This window comes from Miniopterus natalensis, chromosome 17 (assembly GCF_054644295.1).
Source record: "Miniopterus natalensis isolate mMinNat1 chromosome 17, mMinNat1.hap1, whole genome shotgun sequence".
NCBI lineage: Eukaryota > Metazoa > Chordata > Mammalia > Chiroptera > Miniopteridae > Miniopterus > Miniopterus natalensis.
Genome location: NC_142097.1, coordinates 12,890,993 through 12,906,779, shown reverse-complemented (window position 1 = coordinate 12,906,779; position 15,787 = coordinate 12,890,993). Strand labels below are relative to the sequence as shown.

The following is a 15,787-nucleotide window of genomic DNA, read 5'->3' as shown; positions in this document are numbered from 1 at the left end:
AGCCCCCACTCAGCCCAGCCTCGGGCCTCACCTGTCAGGATGGACTGGTCCACTCTCAGTGTGGTGGACTTGATCTCAACGAGGCGGAGATCAGCAGGCACTTTGTCTCCCACTGTGGAGAGAGTGGCTTGGCTGAGTGTGGCTTGGAGCACCGCCCCCCAGGTTCCTGAGAAAGCCAGAAAGGCTCCCAGGAACCAAAGCTGGGGCTGGGAGGCAGGGCCCTAAGCTGTGATGCCTCAGGTGGACCCTGGCCCCTGGCCCCTGGCCCACGGTCTCATCTGTCCAACAGGGTTTGGGACAAAGAGCTTTGGAGAGATCTACGTATATAGCCAGAAAGATGGGGGTAGAGAGAGGGATGGGCTCACCAGCATCACATAGTGAAAGGATGAGACCCCCCAATGTACCTGCCACTTCCACGATGTCCCCAGGGACGATGTCCCGTGCACGGATCCTCTGCACACCACTTCGGCCAGAGCGGATCACCTTGCCCATCTCAGGTTCATACTCCTTCAGAGCCTCAATGGCACTCTCGGCGTTGCGTTCCTGCAGAACACAAGGCAGGCAGCCGTCTGTCCCTGCTGGCCCCAGCAGGCCACCCTTTTGGAGTGACATTCTTGGGGGTTGGGATGGAGCTGGAAGGAGAAGGACCTGCGGGACTCTAGCACCAGGTAGAGGTCACCCCCGGCAGCCCAGCCCCAGCCCCATGTCTCCCACCTGCCACACGCCCACGACTGCATTGGCCACAAGGATCAGCATAATGACCAGGGGCTCCACGAAGGCTGTCATGGTCTCCTCGCCCTCCTCGAAGCAGGCCAGGACCTGCCGGGATCAAAGCTGGTGACTTTGGGCCACGCTGTGGGCCAGGCTCTGCTCACACTTCTTTTGTACCCTGGGTATTCTGTCTGCTCTCCTGCTTTCGGGGAACATGCCCCTGGGAAGCCCTGGGCTTGGAGAGGGCTAATCTGAGAAGGCCTGTGGCTTAGGACACCCAGCCTCTGCAGGTAGCGACCACCACAGCGCAAGTCCCACCCGCCAACTTTCAGGGACATGGGGCAGTTGTACAGCTGACAGCTGCCGGGCTGTGGCTTTCCACATATGGAGTCCATACCAGCAGAAGCAGCAGCACCTGGGAACTTGCTAGAAATGCAATTCTTGGGGTCCATCCCAGACCTCCTGAGTCAGAAACTCCAGGGTGGGCCCAGCAGCCTGTTTTAACGAGCCCAGTTGATCTCGCTAGAGGCTCACCCTCGAAGTCTGGTGGCCAGAGAAACATGATTCCAGCCAGAGCCCAGGCCTGAAGGCAGGAGGCACAGCTCAAGTCTCGTTCCCACCTCTTGGTCTAACTGGGTACTTGTCACTACCCTCCACTGCCTCAGTGTGTCCAAATGTACCAGCACCCTCTCGGCTCGGTCATTTTAGGATAGACTTTTTTCTCTGTAAGAGTCCTCGGTTTCCACAAGGACAGTAAGTGACCTGGAGGGCCAGACAGCTGGCCGGAGGGAAAGAGTTGGTCCCACCCAGGGCCCTGCTGCCACTCCAGTCCAAGTCACCCAGATGAGGTCTCCCCCTCGGGTGGGAGCAGGGGTCCTGTCCACCCTCAGGGCAGCCATTACCTGCATTACCCTTGGGTCTCTGCTACTCGGTCCCGGATGACAACCGCTGTCTCCCTCCCACCACTCCACCCTGGCCCCATGGCCCTGTGGGTCCAGGAGGGGTCTGGGCAGCAGGAATGGGGCAAAAGGAGGCTGCATGAGGTTAAGGCCTGACGTCTTCTGAGGGGCATAGGGAGCCACAGAAGGGGCTCTCAACCAGGGTGATTTTGTTTCCTGGGGACATGTGGCAACTTCTGGAGACTTGCGTGTCACAACTGGGGGTGCCACTGGATCTGGTGGGTGGAGGCCAAGCATGCTGCTTAATACTCTATGGTGCATAAGAGTATTAAAGAATCATCTAGTCCAAAACAAAGAATCATCTAGTCCAAAATGTCAGTAGTGCTGAGGCTGAGAAGCCCTGTGCTAAAACAGGAAGGGGCAGGGTCGATGCTCTGACAGTCAGGGTGGGACAGATGGGATTGGGGTGCAGAGGGGGGGGCTGAGAGTGTACACAGGGAAGCTGACATCTGAGCAGGGCAGGGGTAGGCAGAGGCCCAGGGATGCCAATAGCTGAGAGGACAGTCCTGTATCCAGAGCCTGGGCTCTGAACACCGCCCCGACCTGGCTTCCCTCTCCCACTGCTGCCTGATGCCTTGGGAAGGGGCCCCACTTACAAAGGAGACGAGGGCGGCCAGCAGCAGGATGCGCACCAGAAGGTCCTCGAACTGCTCCAGCACCAGCTCCCATAGGGACTTCCCTGGGAACAGGAACGCGGTGTGAGGCCGGGGCCCCTGACCAGCTGGCCTGCCCACAGTCAGAGCTGGGACAGCCTCGGAGACCACCTGGCCTACCCCCTCCCTGCCATTCAAAGAGGGAGAGCCCAAGGCCTGAGAGGCACTGGTGGGTGATGCTCAGGGGCACAGTAGGGTTGCGCTCTGTCAGGGACGGGAGGACACAACGTGACAGTGAATGGCCCAAGATCGTCACCCAGTGGACTTGCAGCCGGCCCTGGCACAAGACTCACCTTCCTCGGTCGGGAGCTCTGCGGGATCCAGCAGCGGTGGGATCCATGAGGAGACAAGAGAAGACTGGGTTACACAGTAGGGCCTTGGAGGTTCTGAGCAGCCCCTCCCACCGTGCCCACCTGGACCCCCACGGTAGTTTGGATAAAGCCCCACAGCTCTCCGAAGTCACAGAGTGGGTGGTCTAAGCCCAGATGCTTCCACCCTCACCCCACTCCCAGCCCACTCTGGTTGAGGAAGGCCTGGTGTGGCCTGGCTCACCTTAGGACAAGACCAGTGCCAAGAGAGCCCTTCCAGACCCTCCAGGCTAGCCCCTCCCCCACTGCACAGAGGGGAAACTGAGCTAACTGGGTAAGGGACCCCGCGGTCACACAGCTCCTTCTCAGATGGCTGCCCAGTCCTGTTCAATGCCCCCCACCCCTACCCCTCGAATTCTGAGCATGGGCTTGAGCTGCCCGATGCACCTGCTGCTCCAGGAGCACCAGGATGAGATCTGAGCCCCAGGCCACCCGGTGCTTCCCCTGGACACGGCCACAGCAGCCAGCATCCCAGGCGGTGAAGAGCCCCGCACGGTCAGCTCCCAGAGGCCCAGCCGGAGCCCTGCCCCCTCTTGTCCCTTGCTCCTCCGAGGACAGACTCCGGGCCAGCAGCACTGCCATCACTGGGGAGCTTGTTCAGGCTCTGAGGCCCCACCCCAGGCTGGCTCTCCCTTCCTCGTCACAGGTCCTTGCATTGTCCACCTTTTCTTGGCTTGCGTGCCCGCCAATCATCTTTCCCCACGGTGGCTCTCTCCCGGGCCACCTGTTTGGAAGGTCTGGGGTCTGCACCTGGCAGCCGAACCATAGAGGGTATCCAGCAGCCCACTGGGCCGCAGGAATCCAGGAGGGAAACATATAACCTAAAAATACACTTTCTAGCATTTTCACCAAAGTCCTATTTTAGGCAACGGCTGACATTTTCCGTGGAAAATGTAATCTCCAGTGTCCTGCGTTGAGATTAAAATCAAACAGACTTTTTCCTTCTGATCTATTTAGCTGAAGGGAACAGGAAAGGCAGGGGGAGGGCTAGGCCTGATTTCTGGGCCAATCCTCCAATGGAGTAGGGTCCTTGAGAGGTCGTCTCTGCCATGCCCCAGCCTCAGCACAGAACAGTGCGAGCCTCAGGGCACACATGGGCCTGCTTCTGCTGTGCTCTACCCAGGAGACTCCTAAACCCTTCACCTCTGCGGGGATCTTCAGGGGTCCCGACCAAAGGGAGGTTACCTATAAGCCTTACCTGAACCCCTCCTGCTGTCTCCCTCTTCCCTCCCTCGGTCAGGCACACAGTGCCAAGGCCACTATATTCCTTAGGGTATTTTTTCCTGGGCTGGGACAAGGCCTGGGGTTGGGAAGCTAGTTCCCCTCAAGCCACCCTCTCCCCCACTCTCAAGTTCTTCCTCTACCCTTCCATGTGTCTCCCCTTCTGCTCTCTGACCCATGAGCTGACCCAGGACCCACTCTCTGGTGGTCATTATGCTGTTCCCCAAATACAGCAGGTCCTCAAATAACATTTTGTTCAATGTCGTTTGGTTATAATGTCGGTAAGATGCCACAGGAACTTAACCCGTTTCTATCGATAAGCCGACGGTAAAATTGATTTTGTTATATGTCATTTTGCCACAGTTTCAAGAACCTATAGACCTTAGGTGAGAACTTATGGTACTCCCACCTTGTAGGCACATAGTAGGACGCACTTCCCGGCCTCAGTGTGACTTGTGAAACGAAGGACCTGGGTTAGTTCCAGGCTGTCTCACTGAACTGCTGGTGAGACTCTGGAAGGTGCCGTCCAATAGAACTTGTGTAACGATGGAAGAGTCATAGAGTGCCCTGTCCCACACAGCAGCCACTAGCCACAGGGGGCTACTGAGCACTGGGAATGTGGCTAGTGTGACTGAGCAGCTACATTTTAAATTGTACTTAATTTTCATTCATTTAAATAGTCACATGAAGCTAGTGACTGGCTGTTGTATTGGACAGCACAGGTCAAGAGCTCTTTGTCCCTCTGCTACAGAAACCAGCAACCTGTGAGATGGTGTCTGGTCTGTGAACCTGAGTCACAGAGTGCGGGAGACACAGCACCCCCAAGTGACCTGCCATTGACATGCATATGAGTGAGTGAGAGAGGACCTCTATTGTTTACAGGTGTTAAGATGTGGGGGTTGTTACAGCAGCATAGCCTAGTTGATCCTAACGGACACCCCCTTCTCCCCAAACTTGGCTCCTACCACAAGGCTCTCCTTCCGCTCCCCCCCACTGTCCCTGGGCGGGGCTTAGCCAGCCATGAGGTCACAGCAGACAGCCTGCCCATCCTGCATGTGCATATACATGTCCTTCTGTCCTGCCTGAGCTGCTGGCTCCCCGTGGGGCTCTGAGCCTCATCTGTAAGATGGGGGGTCCACCCTACCCTGAAGGGCTGTTGTGAAGATTATCATTAATATGAATAAGAACCCCATTTACTGAGCACCTACTATGTACCAAGCAGTGTGCCAGGTGCTTTATCTCCATTATCTCCAAAGGTAAATGGGAGGGCACTGTGTGCTGAGCTCATGAGAAGGTGCTCGAGATAAATTACAGCAGAATTATTAATGCTGAGTGTGCCAGATGCCACACTAACTCCTCAGGTGCATTACTCTCCTGTGATTCCCAAACAACTGGAGAAGGAGCACACAATTATTATTCCCATTTTACAGAGTAGACAACTGGAGCCCAGAGAGGTTGGGTGACTAGTTCACGGTCACACAGCAGGGAAGTGGAAGTGGCACAAAGGGTTCTGAGCTTGGGCTGTCTGGCTCTCAAGCCCCTGCTCAGAACCTGCCGCACTAACTCCTAGACTGTCTTGCCTTCCCACCCTCATCCCTCTGACTCCTCCAGCCAAGGTCACCTGAAAAAACATGTCTCCATGTTCTGATTATTCGACTGGATGCTCTCACTCCATCAACTAGCTCATACCTCTACTGTGGCCACAGAGCCACCAGCCAAAACCATCCCCATCCAAAGGATCTGCTGTCCTCGCAGGGGGTACCAGCTCAGGCCTGGTCTGCTTCAAACTCCAATCCTGCCAAAACCCTAGATGGTCAATTCTCCTCTGGACTCAAGACTGAGTCCCAGGGCTATGGAGCACCCTCCCAGCCCTCCCCAGGCATCCCTGCAAGATACTGGTTCCCCCTTGCAATCCAACCAGGTGGCATGTAGGGGGGGAGGGCTGAGCCCATTCCCCTTGAAATGGTGGCATTGGGCCCTCGGCAGCACCAGATGCCCATTTGTGCCAACTGGAGCCCATACTGCCCACCTCAAGGTGCCATCCGCCAGCCTGCACAGACGAAGGCCGTAACTGGAGGTGCAGCTCCCTCCAGGTCCCGGCTGGGCCAGCCCGGGGGCATGCAGCCCCCATTGTTCTTCTGGAACAGTAGACCTCTGGACCTCTCACTAAAGGCCTCTCCCAGCTGATCTCTGCTCTGGGTCACTGTTGCCAGACTGAGCTGGCTCATGACCACAGATGCCTCATGTGGGGCTAGTCTTCGAGGAGTTGGGGGGTGGGGTGGGAGTTAGCTGTGGGTCCTGGAGGGGAAATAAGGATGTAGTCAGAGAAGCTTCGGGGTTAGAGCAAGGAGTCTGGTCCAGAGGGCTTGAGTTCAAATCCTGTTCTCTCTCTTGCTTGTTCTGTGACCCCCTGTGTGCCACAGTTTTCCCATCTGCAAAATGGGGATAATCATAATAACTACCTCATAAGGGCGGTGTGAAGATTAAATGGCATGCTATGCACAAAACGCTTAGAATATGCACAGCACGCAGTACACGCTCAGTAAACATTAGCCATAATAATAGTTATTAGAATGTAAGCTCCATGACAGTAGGACTTTATCAAGTGCAATGTCCCTAGCATCTGGAACAATGTGTAGGGGCTCAATAAAAATCTATACATGAATGAATGACCCTGTCTCTGACTGGCTTATAGGCCTTCAGTGGCTCTCCCTGGCCTGCAGAATAAAGACCCACCTTAGCATGGTCTTCAAGGTCTTCTTAGATCTGCCCCAGCCTGCCCTTCCAGAATCACTCCTGTATCTTAGACATACATCCATCCATCTGCCAGCCAACCAAGGCGCCATAGGATTGCCACCAACTCCGCTTGTTTCCCCCGTCCAAGATTTTGCTGGGGCCATTCCTTCTGTGCAGGATACCCTTCCCCATCTCCTCATCTAAACCCCAGACTCCCAGGAAGGCTTCCAGGGGCAAAGCCCCCTCCCCTGATCACCCTGCTCTCACTAGTCATCAGTATGGGGGCCGTCCCATCTGACTGGAGAACCTTCAGGGAGGAGCTGAGTCACCCCTGCATCCACAGAGAGCTTTGCAGAATTGTTTGCTCAGTTGTCCACAGCCCAGAACTCGGGAGAAGGTGGTACAGGGCCAGGGCTGCCCCCAGGATCCGAGTACCACCTGCTCCCCTAATTTCCCCCTCTCGACTCCTTCCTTCTCACAACATTGGAAACTGGTATTTCAGCTTCTAAATGTCAGCTCCAGTGGGGAGAGGCTAGTGCTTACCAAGGTCTTCCTCAAAGGTAAATTTACAAAGCAATTAAATTGTCACTTGTAAAATAAAGGACAGGCCCTACCTGGGCAGCCCCGCCTAGTCCACCTGGCCCTGCCCAGGTCTCCAAGGCCCACCTAGAGTGGACAACCTGGCCCTGCGCTGCAGGGGGCCTTGGGAAGTATGTCCTGCTCTCCAGGGCCCACAGTCTGCCTGGTTGATCTGATACTAAAATACCCAGTGAAGGCTTTGCTCAGCATCGGTGTGCCAGCTGTGCTGTGGGCAGACCTGGCCCTGCCTCAGAAAGCTCCTGTGGAAGGGGATGGGAGGTTCCAAGGGGAGAGGCCTGATGCTGTCCCTGGGAGGGGGCTCTAAGTTTGCCCAACAAGGGCTCGAAAACCAGAGTGAAGTGTGAAAGACTTGGAGCTTCCAAATTCCTGCAGACAAGCCACACCTCAGATCCAAAAGTCATTTCACATCTGCAAGGCCCTAAGGGGGTCTCAGGACCCCATCTCAGCTCTACTGAGAACATAGAGCCCAAGGAGGGGCAAGTTTGCCTGAGGCTGGCCACTCAGTTCTCTCTCCCTCCTCCTCTCGCCTGGCCCCACTAATCTTGGCCTGGTTTCTGTGGGCTTCCCAAGAGTTCCAGTGGCCACCTGGGGCCTGTGCTAAAGGCAGGAGATAAGACCATAGCCGACACTGCTGGCAGGGATCTAAACTGGGACCAGGCCTCCCACCTGGCAGCCCTGGAGCCCTCATACCCACTGCACAGATGGGCTGCGTAAGGCCCAGGAAGTTCGCTCCAGCCCCCATCATAGCCCCTCCTTCAGCTCCCCTAAAACAAGACCACCCCGGGGACCTCCCAGAGTCTCTCCTGACTCCCACATCACTGGGCTTTCCAAGGCCCTTGGGTGCCGGCCCGCTTAACAGGACATGCCTGACCAGTCCTACATCCTGCTTTGGCCCATGTCCAGCAAAGGTGATGGGCAGCCCATTCACTGACATAGGAAATCAGATAGCTCCCAAATATCTGAAAAAAAGCCCAACCTGACTCAGAAGCAGAGAAATGTAAAGTAAAACCATGAGAGGACACTTTTCTATCAGATTGGCACAGATTAAAATGTCGAAGAGCGCTCTGCCTTGGTGAGGTGGTGGAAAAGGCAGGCAGGATGGTGTGACTTTATGGAGAACAATTTAGCAACAGCAGCCAAAAGTTGAATATGCACATCTTTTGAGCCAGCAATTCCACTTCTAGGAATTTATCCTTTGGTGATATTCACAAGTGTGCGAAATGACATGGGGTCAAGGATATGCCTTGTGACACGTGTGATTGCAGAAGCTGCAAACAACCCAAGCGCCCATCGAATCCCAGGTGAAGAAATGCTGGGACAGCCACGGATGAAACGCTGCAAAGCCACTAGGAAGCCCATGAAGCTCCGCACGGCACCATCTCCAAGGGTGACTGTCACGTGGGAAGCAGGGGCGAAACAGCACTAGCAATCCACCCTTCTGTGTAAAAATATCGCAAATCACAGATCCAGATGTGTACATGTGCAGAATGTCTTGGGAAGGAGACACAAGACACGGGGACATTGCGAGTTCCTGGTTGGGGACAAGGCTGGGGAGGCTTTACCGTATACCCTTTTTATACATTGAATATTGTTCTGTGTGAACATTTTTTTATTCAGAAAGTAAATTTAAAGGATGTAGAAAGCCCCTCCCCTCCCCTGGCACCTCTGGGACCTGCAGAGAAAGGCAGCCTCACAAGAGATGGGCAAGGAGCCTCCAGCTCAATGCCCCTGATGGGCCTCAAAGGACACATCTCTAGGCTGGGGCTGGGGCTGGGGCTGGGGCTGGGGCTGGGACAGGTGGTATTTTGTGTGTGGGGGTGGACTCCTGGCTGCTATACTCACTGATGGCACAGCTGAAGCCCCTCCTCCAGCTCTGAGGTAGGAGGGCAGGATCCCCAGCCCCTGCCTCCCACTGGCAGAATTTGCAAACTTCAGGACTTAAGCAAATGACTTCCTTGTGGTTTCCAGCGATAACGACCTTGCAGGTGCATAGATTCCTGGGCTTGGGGGGACACTAGTCCCTGGGGTGTTCCCCTCCACCTGCAGGTCTGGCCCACCCCACCACCCAGATTCTGGCCCAAAGCCAGGCCCAGCCTCTTCTGCTACAAGGAGGGACGGTTTGGTGTATATGAACACTCACAAACAACACCATGACATGGGGCCTATTGTAGCCTTGCTTATGATGAAGACACCGAGGCACAAAGAGGCAAAGTCCTGTCCAGGATCACAAAGCTGTGAAGGAGCAGGGCTAGGGTCCAAGCCTCCATCAGTCCCACCTCAGAGGCTGTGCCAGTAGAGACTGCAGGACACCCAGGCCTCCTCCTTAGGCAGGAGCTGGGCAGGGAAAGCATGGGGCGGGAAGGGGCAGCTGGGTCCCCTCTCCTCACCTGACCACTTCCAGGGCCCCAAATGCTCGCTGAGGAAAAGCCATCAGTGACCCGAGAGAAGAGCCCTTTGGGGCTTCACAGGGGCTGGGGGCAAAGCTGGAATAGCTCCCACCCAGCTGATCCCAACTCCTAGCGCAGGCACCAACACCAGGTTTCCAGAGCCTATAGAAACCGTGACCCCCTTGTATAGATAGGGAAAGCGAGACCCAGAAAGGGACAGGCACCCAGTAGCAGTTCCACCACTTCCTCTGTGACCTTGGGCGAGTTGTCTAACCTCCTGGTACCTTAGCTGTCTCCTGTAACATGGGGATGACAACAGTTGTTCTTTTCAGGAAGAAATAAGAGATGAAAAGTGCCAAGAACAGTGCCCGGCACGTAGTAAGTGCTCAATGAACACTACCTTTTATTATTACTACTGTCAAAGAACAGAGGAACCAGGGGAGCCATCAACGGGCCCCCAAATTTTCCCAATGCACATACCCTGATGGGCCCTCCTGTCAACGCACACCCACCTCTGTGGACCTACACAGCATACCAACATCCCTGTCCATCAGCTTACACAGATGCTCACTGGCCAGGGCACCTCACCCAGACAAGAGAGCGTGGGGAGAACTACGGACTCCCTCCTTCCCACTCAGCCCCCCTTCTGCTGGACCAACAAAGACATGGGGGCCAGAAAGGAGAGGTGGTGGCCATGGTCAGACAGGGCTCGATCTGTGTGATTCTGGAGGCAGAACCAAGGGCTGGGTCTCCACTTTCCCTTGAGAATCGGGACTCCCAACCTGGGGGCCACAGTGGCAGCGAAGAGGCTGTGGACTCCCAGACCTGCTGCCCTGACCCCCACCTCCACCCCTGGGTCGGGGAACAGGCCCTGCTGCCATGCTCTCCTGTAGCAATGACACCCTCCGTGCCAAGTCACTAATGGGGGATATTAAATAATATTTATCTCCCTAGTTCCTCCCACAGCGCAACTAAATATAGCAAGTAATTTTTTTGAAAAAGGATTTCTGCTCCAGAAAGATAATATTTACATAAGAGGTGGTTTTTATAAACCAATACAAAACCCAAAGCTCCCTTTCTGACAGGCCGTCGTCATTTTCAGCCAGTTGGGAGCAGTGAGACACTCAGGCCAGAGCACCTTCCCCTCTGGCTGGCTGGGACCCTGAAAGGGTGAGGCCCCAAGTCCTGAAGGGAGCAAGTACAAGCTGCACTTTGGGGATGGAGGGGACATTTCTATCTGGACCTCTAACTCTACCGGTGCACCAAGGGGATGGAAAGTCCTGCCTGGAAGCTACTTGGGGAGGGGATCTCTACACCTTCCACCCTCACAAGGCCTCCAAATGGGCTAGGGAGACATCTGGACAGTACCTGGCACTTGCTGTGCCTTTTGGCAGATGGAGAATCTCACACTCCTTTGAAAATGAGGAAGAAATGATACCTCTCCCGCCCAGACAGCAACAGCGTGAAGGCGCCCTCCTTGCCCAGAGACGGGCAGGCACCGCTCCGGGTCACCCAGGAGTGAAAGGCCTCCCCAGGCAACTCCCTGAGTGAGGACCTGAATCTGCCACCCCCCGGGGGGTGGGTCTCTCGCCCTAGCGGTTCAAAGCCCCCACCGACTCCCGCCAGCCACATCCGCCTCGGGCTGCAGAAAGAGGAAGACCTCTGGGGGTGGGGGTGGGGGCGCCAAGGCTGCCAGCTGACAAGCTGCACCTTCCGTGAGTTTTACTGAGCCCTCGGGGGAGACCCTGGGGACAGCTGGGAGGCTGGGCCTCGGAGTCCCGGCCGGGTCCCCCGCCAGCCGGCCTCGGTGTGCGCACCTGCAGGGCGCGGGCGGGTGCAGCGCGGCGCGGGGACGCGCCTCTGCCCGCGCGCGGGGTGCGCTAAGGCGCGCCGGAGTGGATGGGGCGCGGGGAGGTGGGGAGCCTGGGAGGACTGCACGGGTCCCGGGGGTTGCGGGGAGGGGGAGGGGACGGGGAGCCTGGCGTCCGGTCTGGGAACCCGGAACCCGCCCACCCCACCTCCCGCCGCGAAGGTGGCCGCGCAGCCTCGCCGGGTGCCCCGCGAGCATCTGCAGGGGTTTCCGGAGCCTTAGCTTCCTGCCCGCCCGCGGGGCCGAGAGGTGGGGGGGGTACCCCGCGGCCGCGGGGCTGGGGGAAAACGGAGACTGCGGCGCTCGCCGCCCCGGCCCGGCCCGCGCTCTCACCGTTGGGGCCGTAGCGCTCCCGCGCGCTGGTCACCTGCTGCGGGCTCAGGCCGCCCTCGGCGGTCACCGAGAAGTGGCGCAGCACGTCGGCGGCCGGGAACAGGTGCGCCGCCTCCATGCCGCCCGCCCGGACGTCTGCGCCGTCGGCACCGTCGAGGCCGCCTCTCCGCGGGGCTAATGCGCGGGGCAAAGGGGGCTCGAGCCCCGGCGGACGCCGCACAAGGCCATGTCCGGGCTGGGACCCTCCCCGACGGCAGTGACAGCGGCGGCCAAAGCCCGCGCCAGGATGCTGCGCCCGGGGCTCCCTCCCCGGGGCGGGGCGGCGCGGGGCCCGCCCCCGCACTCACACCCCTTCCGGCCGCCCTCGGAGCCCGCCCCCGCAGCGCCCGGGGGCGCAGAGGCCGGGCCACCCGCCCATTCTGCAGAAGAGGGAACTGAGGCCGCTGGCGGGGAGCGCGGGGAAGCCAAGGGTCTGTGGCCCAGGGAGCTTTGGCCCCTGTCCGCAGAGCTCGGGACGCCTCCAAGGGCCAAGAGCTGGGTGGGCTTCGGAGCACGGGGTCTCTGAGCTGCCTTCCTTGGAGCCCTCGGGGTCCTGGGAGGCTGCCAAATGGAGTTGTCCTTAGAGGGACTTCCTACCGCGAGCTCTAGTTCTGCAGACTCTCCGTCTACAGGGAACCCAGAAGGCCTGCGAATAAGCCTGCCTCCGCCCGAGGAGATTACTTGATGTTTCCTATTTTTGATATCTGTGTTCTTCGTTTTTTTCCAAATGTCCAATGATTAGTGGTTATCCACACACAAGCAGGACCTCTAACGATGAACCGGTATATAAGTAAGTAAACCGCTCTTTTTACTGTAGATGCACACCCTTGACCCAGCAGGAAATGTAACTGCCGGGGTAGGGGTGGGGCTCCCTAGAGACGCCTGAGGGGTGGGGTGGAGGCCTCTGGCCAAGGCCCCTGGGGACAGAGGCCCCCTGCAAAGAAGGAGAGGGCCAGAGGAACCCTCCACTGCTCCCTGAGCTTCAGCTGCTCCGGGGGTGCCAGAACAAGGGGCTGCGTCAGGGAAGCAAGCTGTGGGGAAGCAGCACCACTCACCCCACCAACAGGAGCAAAGGGAACAGTCTGCTTGGCACTCTCTCCAGCTTGAGAGACCCAGCCAGTCTCACCCCACCTGCCATCTCACCCCCCACCGAATTGGCTTCTGCTGTCCAGACCTTCAACTTTGGGGATCCACCCTGGCTGCCAGGATTGAGCCCACCCGGCCAGCTGTTCAAACCTCAAACCCTATAGTGCCTCTGCAGCCAGAAAACCTTGCTGATTCTACAACTGCACATGTGCGCGCGCGCACACACACACCTGACACATACAAACCCCAGCTTCCAGCCTGGCCCCGGGTTGCTGAGCCCTACCCAGATCATGTGTGCCCCCAGCCCAGCTCTGACCTCTTCCCTCCAGGACAGGGCTGCAGTGTTCCTCCTCTGTCTCCCCTTCGCTGTGCCTCCTTGAGCACAGAGACACTCAGTGATGACCAGCGGACAGAATGATTCAGCCTTTCACTGCTGCCTTAGATGGGTCATCCAGACTGACTCCCAGGGCCTCGGCTGGGTGTCAGCGCTCTCCTGTGGAGGTAAGGGAATGCTGGTTTTTTGGCTGTGGCTCCTTCCAGCCTGACATTTTAGATCTCAGAGTCCAATATCCCTGGTATTTCCACCCTGTCTGTTTCTTCTCTTACCACTACGGTCCATAAAGACAGCTCCACCTGACTTCCTAAGTTGCCAGGAAAAATTAGCCAGGGCTAGGTGGGGACAGAGCCCTATAGTTCCCTACTAGATACCTCTCTCCCAGGAACATGAAGCCTTAGGCATTCAAGCAGCTGGGACCCCCCCCCCACCTTTGCCAACCCCGGAGACCTTTACCCTAAGCCTCTCTCATTGTACCCTACCCTCAGGTGTCAGGGCGTTTGCTAGAAGGTAGGGCCAGAAGGCTTGCCTGTTTACTCTGGGAAGCTAGCCTGTGTTCCATTTCTCCAGCACAGTCCAGCCCACCCCACCCCACTCTGCCTCCAAACCACCACAGGCACAGCAAACAGCTGCCAGCAACTTTGGCCCCTACCTGGCAGACTCACACACCTGTCAGCATGCCCACCTGCTCAGCTGCCCCTATGACAACCTCTGGGCGTGCCTCCAAGCTCCCAAAGAATGACACACAGTCATTTCACACTCTACATGTCGGGTTGCTGGTGTGCCCCCCATTGTGCCCTCTGTCAGTACCTGGACAAACAGCTGATGGCCAGGCGACATGGTCACAGGTATGCTGTCCAAAGGACAGGTTTATCCTCCCCACCTCCCAGCTGCCATGCACAGAGAGCTCCAGGCTTAGCACCCAGTCCCAGCTCTTTCTAACTTCCCCACAGGACAGGTGGTGGCAGAACTTACCATCTCTCTGGCATAGGGCATGCTTACCCACCTCACCTGATGGGGCCAGGGTGGAGCATGGGGGGACAGCTGTTCCCTGGAAAGATTTGGACACCTGACAATGAGGGTGTTGCAGGTAGAAAAGCAGCCTGAGTTGAAAGTGAGAAACCTCAGCTACGTGTCAGTCCCTCAGCATGGCTGGATTATAAGGAGCATGAGCACAAGGATCAGGAGGGTATATCAGAGAGGCAGGGCTGGAACACCGAGAACCTTGATTGCCCAATAACAGCCTGGATTTTGTTTTGCACTGCAGGCTTTTTAAGCAGTGAAGAGGTGGGGTCAGATTTGCCTTCAAGAAAAGCTTCCTCCTGGAACCTGGTGTGGGGAAGGAATTGAAGGGGATAACAGAGGCTGAAAGGATCCCACAATAGTTCTGAAGAAAAATGAGGAAGTCTGGACCAAGGCCAAGTGGAGACGCGATGGACGACCTGGTAATGGATTAGATTCAGGGATGAGAGAAAGGAAGGAGTGATAGCCAACTCCCAAGTTTCTGGCTTCGGTAGCAAGTACGTGAGAGGTTCAGCCCTGAGGTGGGCAAGCAGCAGGTTGAGGTCAGAAGAGGAGTCAAGGAGTGAATTGGGGGCCAAGTGAAGTGTAAGGTATCTGGGGGACTCTCGGTGGAGGTGTCTAAGGGCAGCTGTGTGTTTGGGGCTGAACTGAAATAGCTGGGAGGCAGCCTGAGCTGGCCATGAAAACTCCCCCACCGCAGCTGAGTGATCAAGGAGGGCCCTGACCCAGGAGTCACTCAGCATAGGCAGGTGAGCAAAGCCAATCTCTCTCAAGTTCAAGAATTGAGCCAGATATTATATTGAGAGGGCTGTGGGTGCTAAGAGCAGAGTTAGAGAGCTAGAGTTAACATCATCTGAAATATAGCAGTGGAGAGCAGAGAGGAAAACCAAGTCCACGTGAAACAAGAAATTGAGACAAGATACCATATAGTGTCAGAGAGACAGAGACAGAGACAGAGACAGAGAGACTCCCTAATGGCGTCCAAGTTCCTCAAGAGCCTCTACTGTATTTCTGCCCTTGGCTCCCCCAGATTCCACAGGGCACAATTCTGTGTCTTTCCCGTAGACCTGCCGTTGTTTGTTACAGTTCAAACAAGTTTCTGTCTTTTGCAACCAAAGGGTTGTGACTAGTGTCAGATAGACCCAGCTTTGAATCTGGGCTCAGCCTCCTTCAGAGTGTGTGGCCTTGGGCAAGACATGTCATCCCTCTGAGCCTCACCTTGCTCACCTGTAATTATTAGTTAGGGTAAGCCAGCTGTTGTAACCAAGGGACCCCAAAATGTGTAAGGACTTAAGCATCATAGAAATTTATTTCTCGGTCACAAAAAGTCCAAAGCAGGTGATCTGCTTGGTGGGCTGGTGACACTGAGACCCATGCTCCTTATGTCTTGTGGCTCTGCCATCTTCAGCATGGTTCCGAGGTCCCCAGACTCATGGACTCAGCCGAAGGACAAAGAGCATGGAGGGT

At 56.7% G+C, this 15,787-nt stretch overlaps 1 protein-coding gene across 1 annotated transcript in view; it reads right to left on the bottom strand.

Moving 5' to 3' along the window:
• Positions 1 to 11,956, bottom strand: part of ATP2A3 (ATPase sarcoplasmic/endoplasmic reticulum Ca2+ transporting 3) — a 32,282-nt gene extending 20,326 nt beyond the window's left edge. Inside the window, exons 1-6 of the mRNA XM_087826541.1 lie at positions 11,839 to 11,956; positions 2,617 to 2,634; positions 2,267 to 2,349; positions 715 to 819; positions 405 to 543; positions 32 to 112 (exon numbers count right to left, since the gene is read on the bottom strand). Coding sequence (XP_087682667.1) covers positions 32 to 112; positions 405 to 543; positions 715 to 819; positions 2,267 to 2,349; positions 2,617 to 2,634; positions 11,839 to 11,956 — 544 coding nt within the window. The remainder of the gene's footprint in view (positions 1 to 31; positions 113 to 404; positions 544 to 714; positions 820 to 2,266; positions 2,350 to 2,616; positions 2,635 to 11,838) is intronic.
• Between the last annotated feature and the right edge of the window lie 3,831 nt (positions 11,957 to 15,787).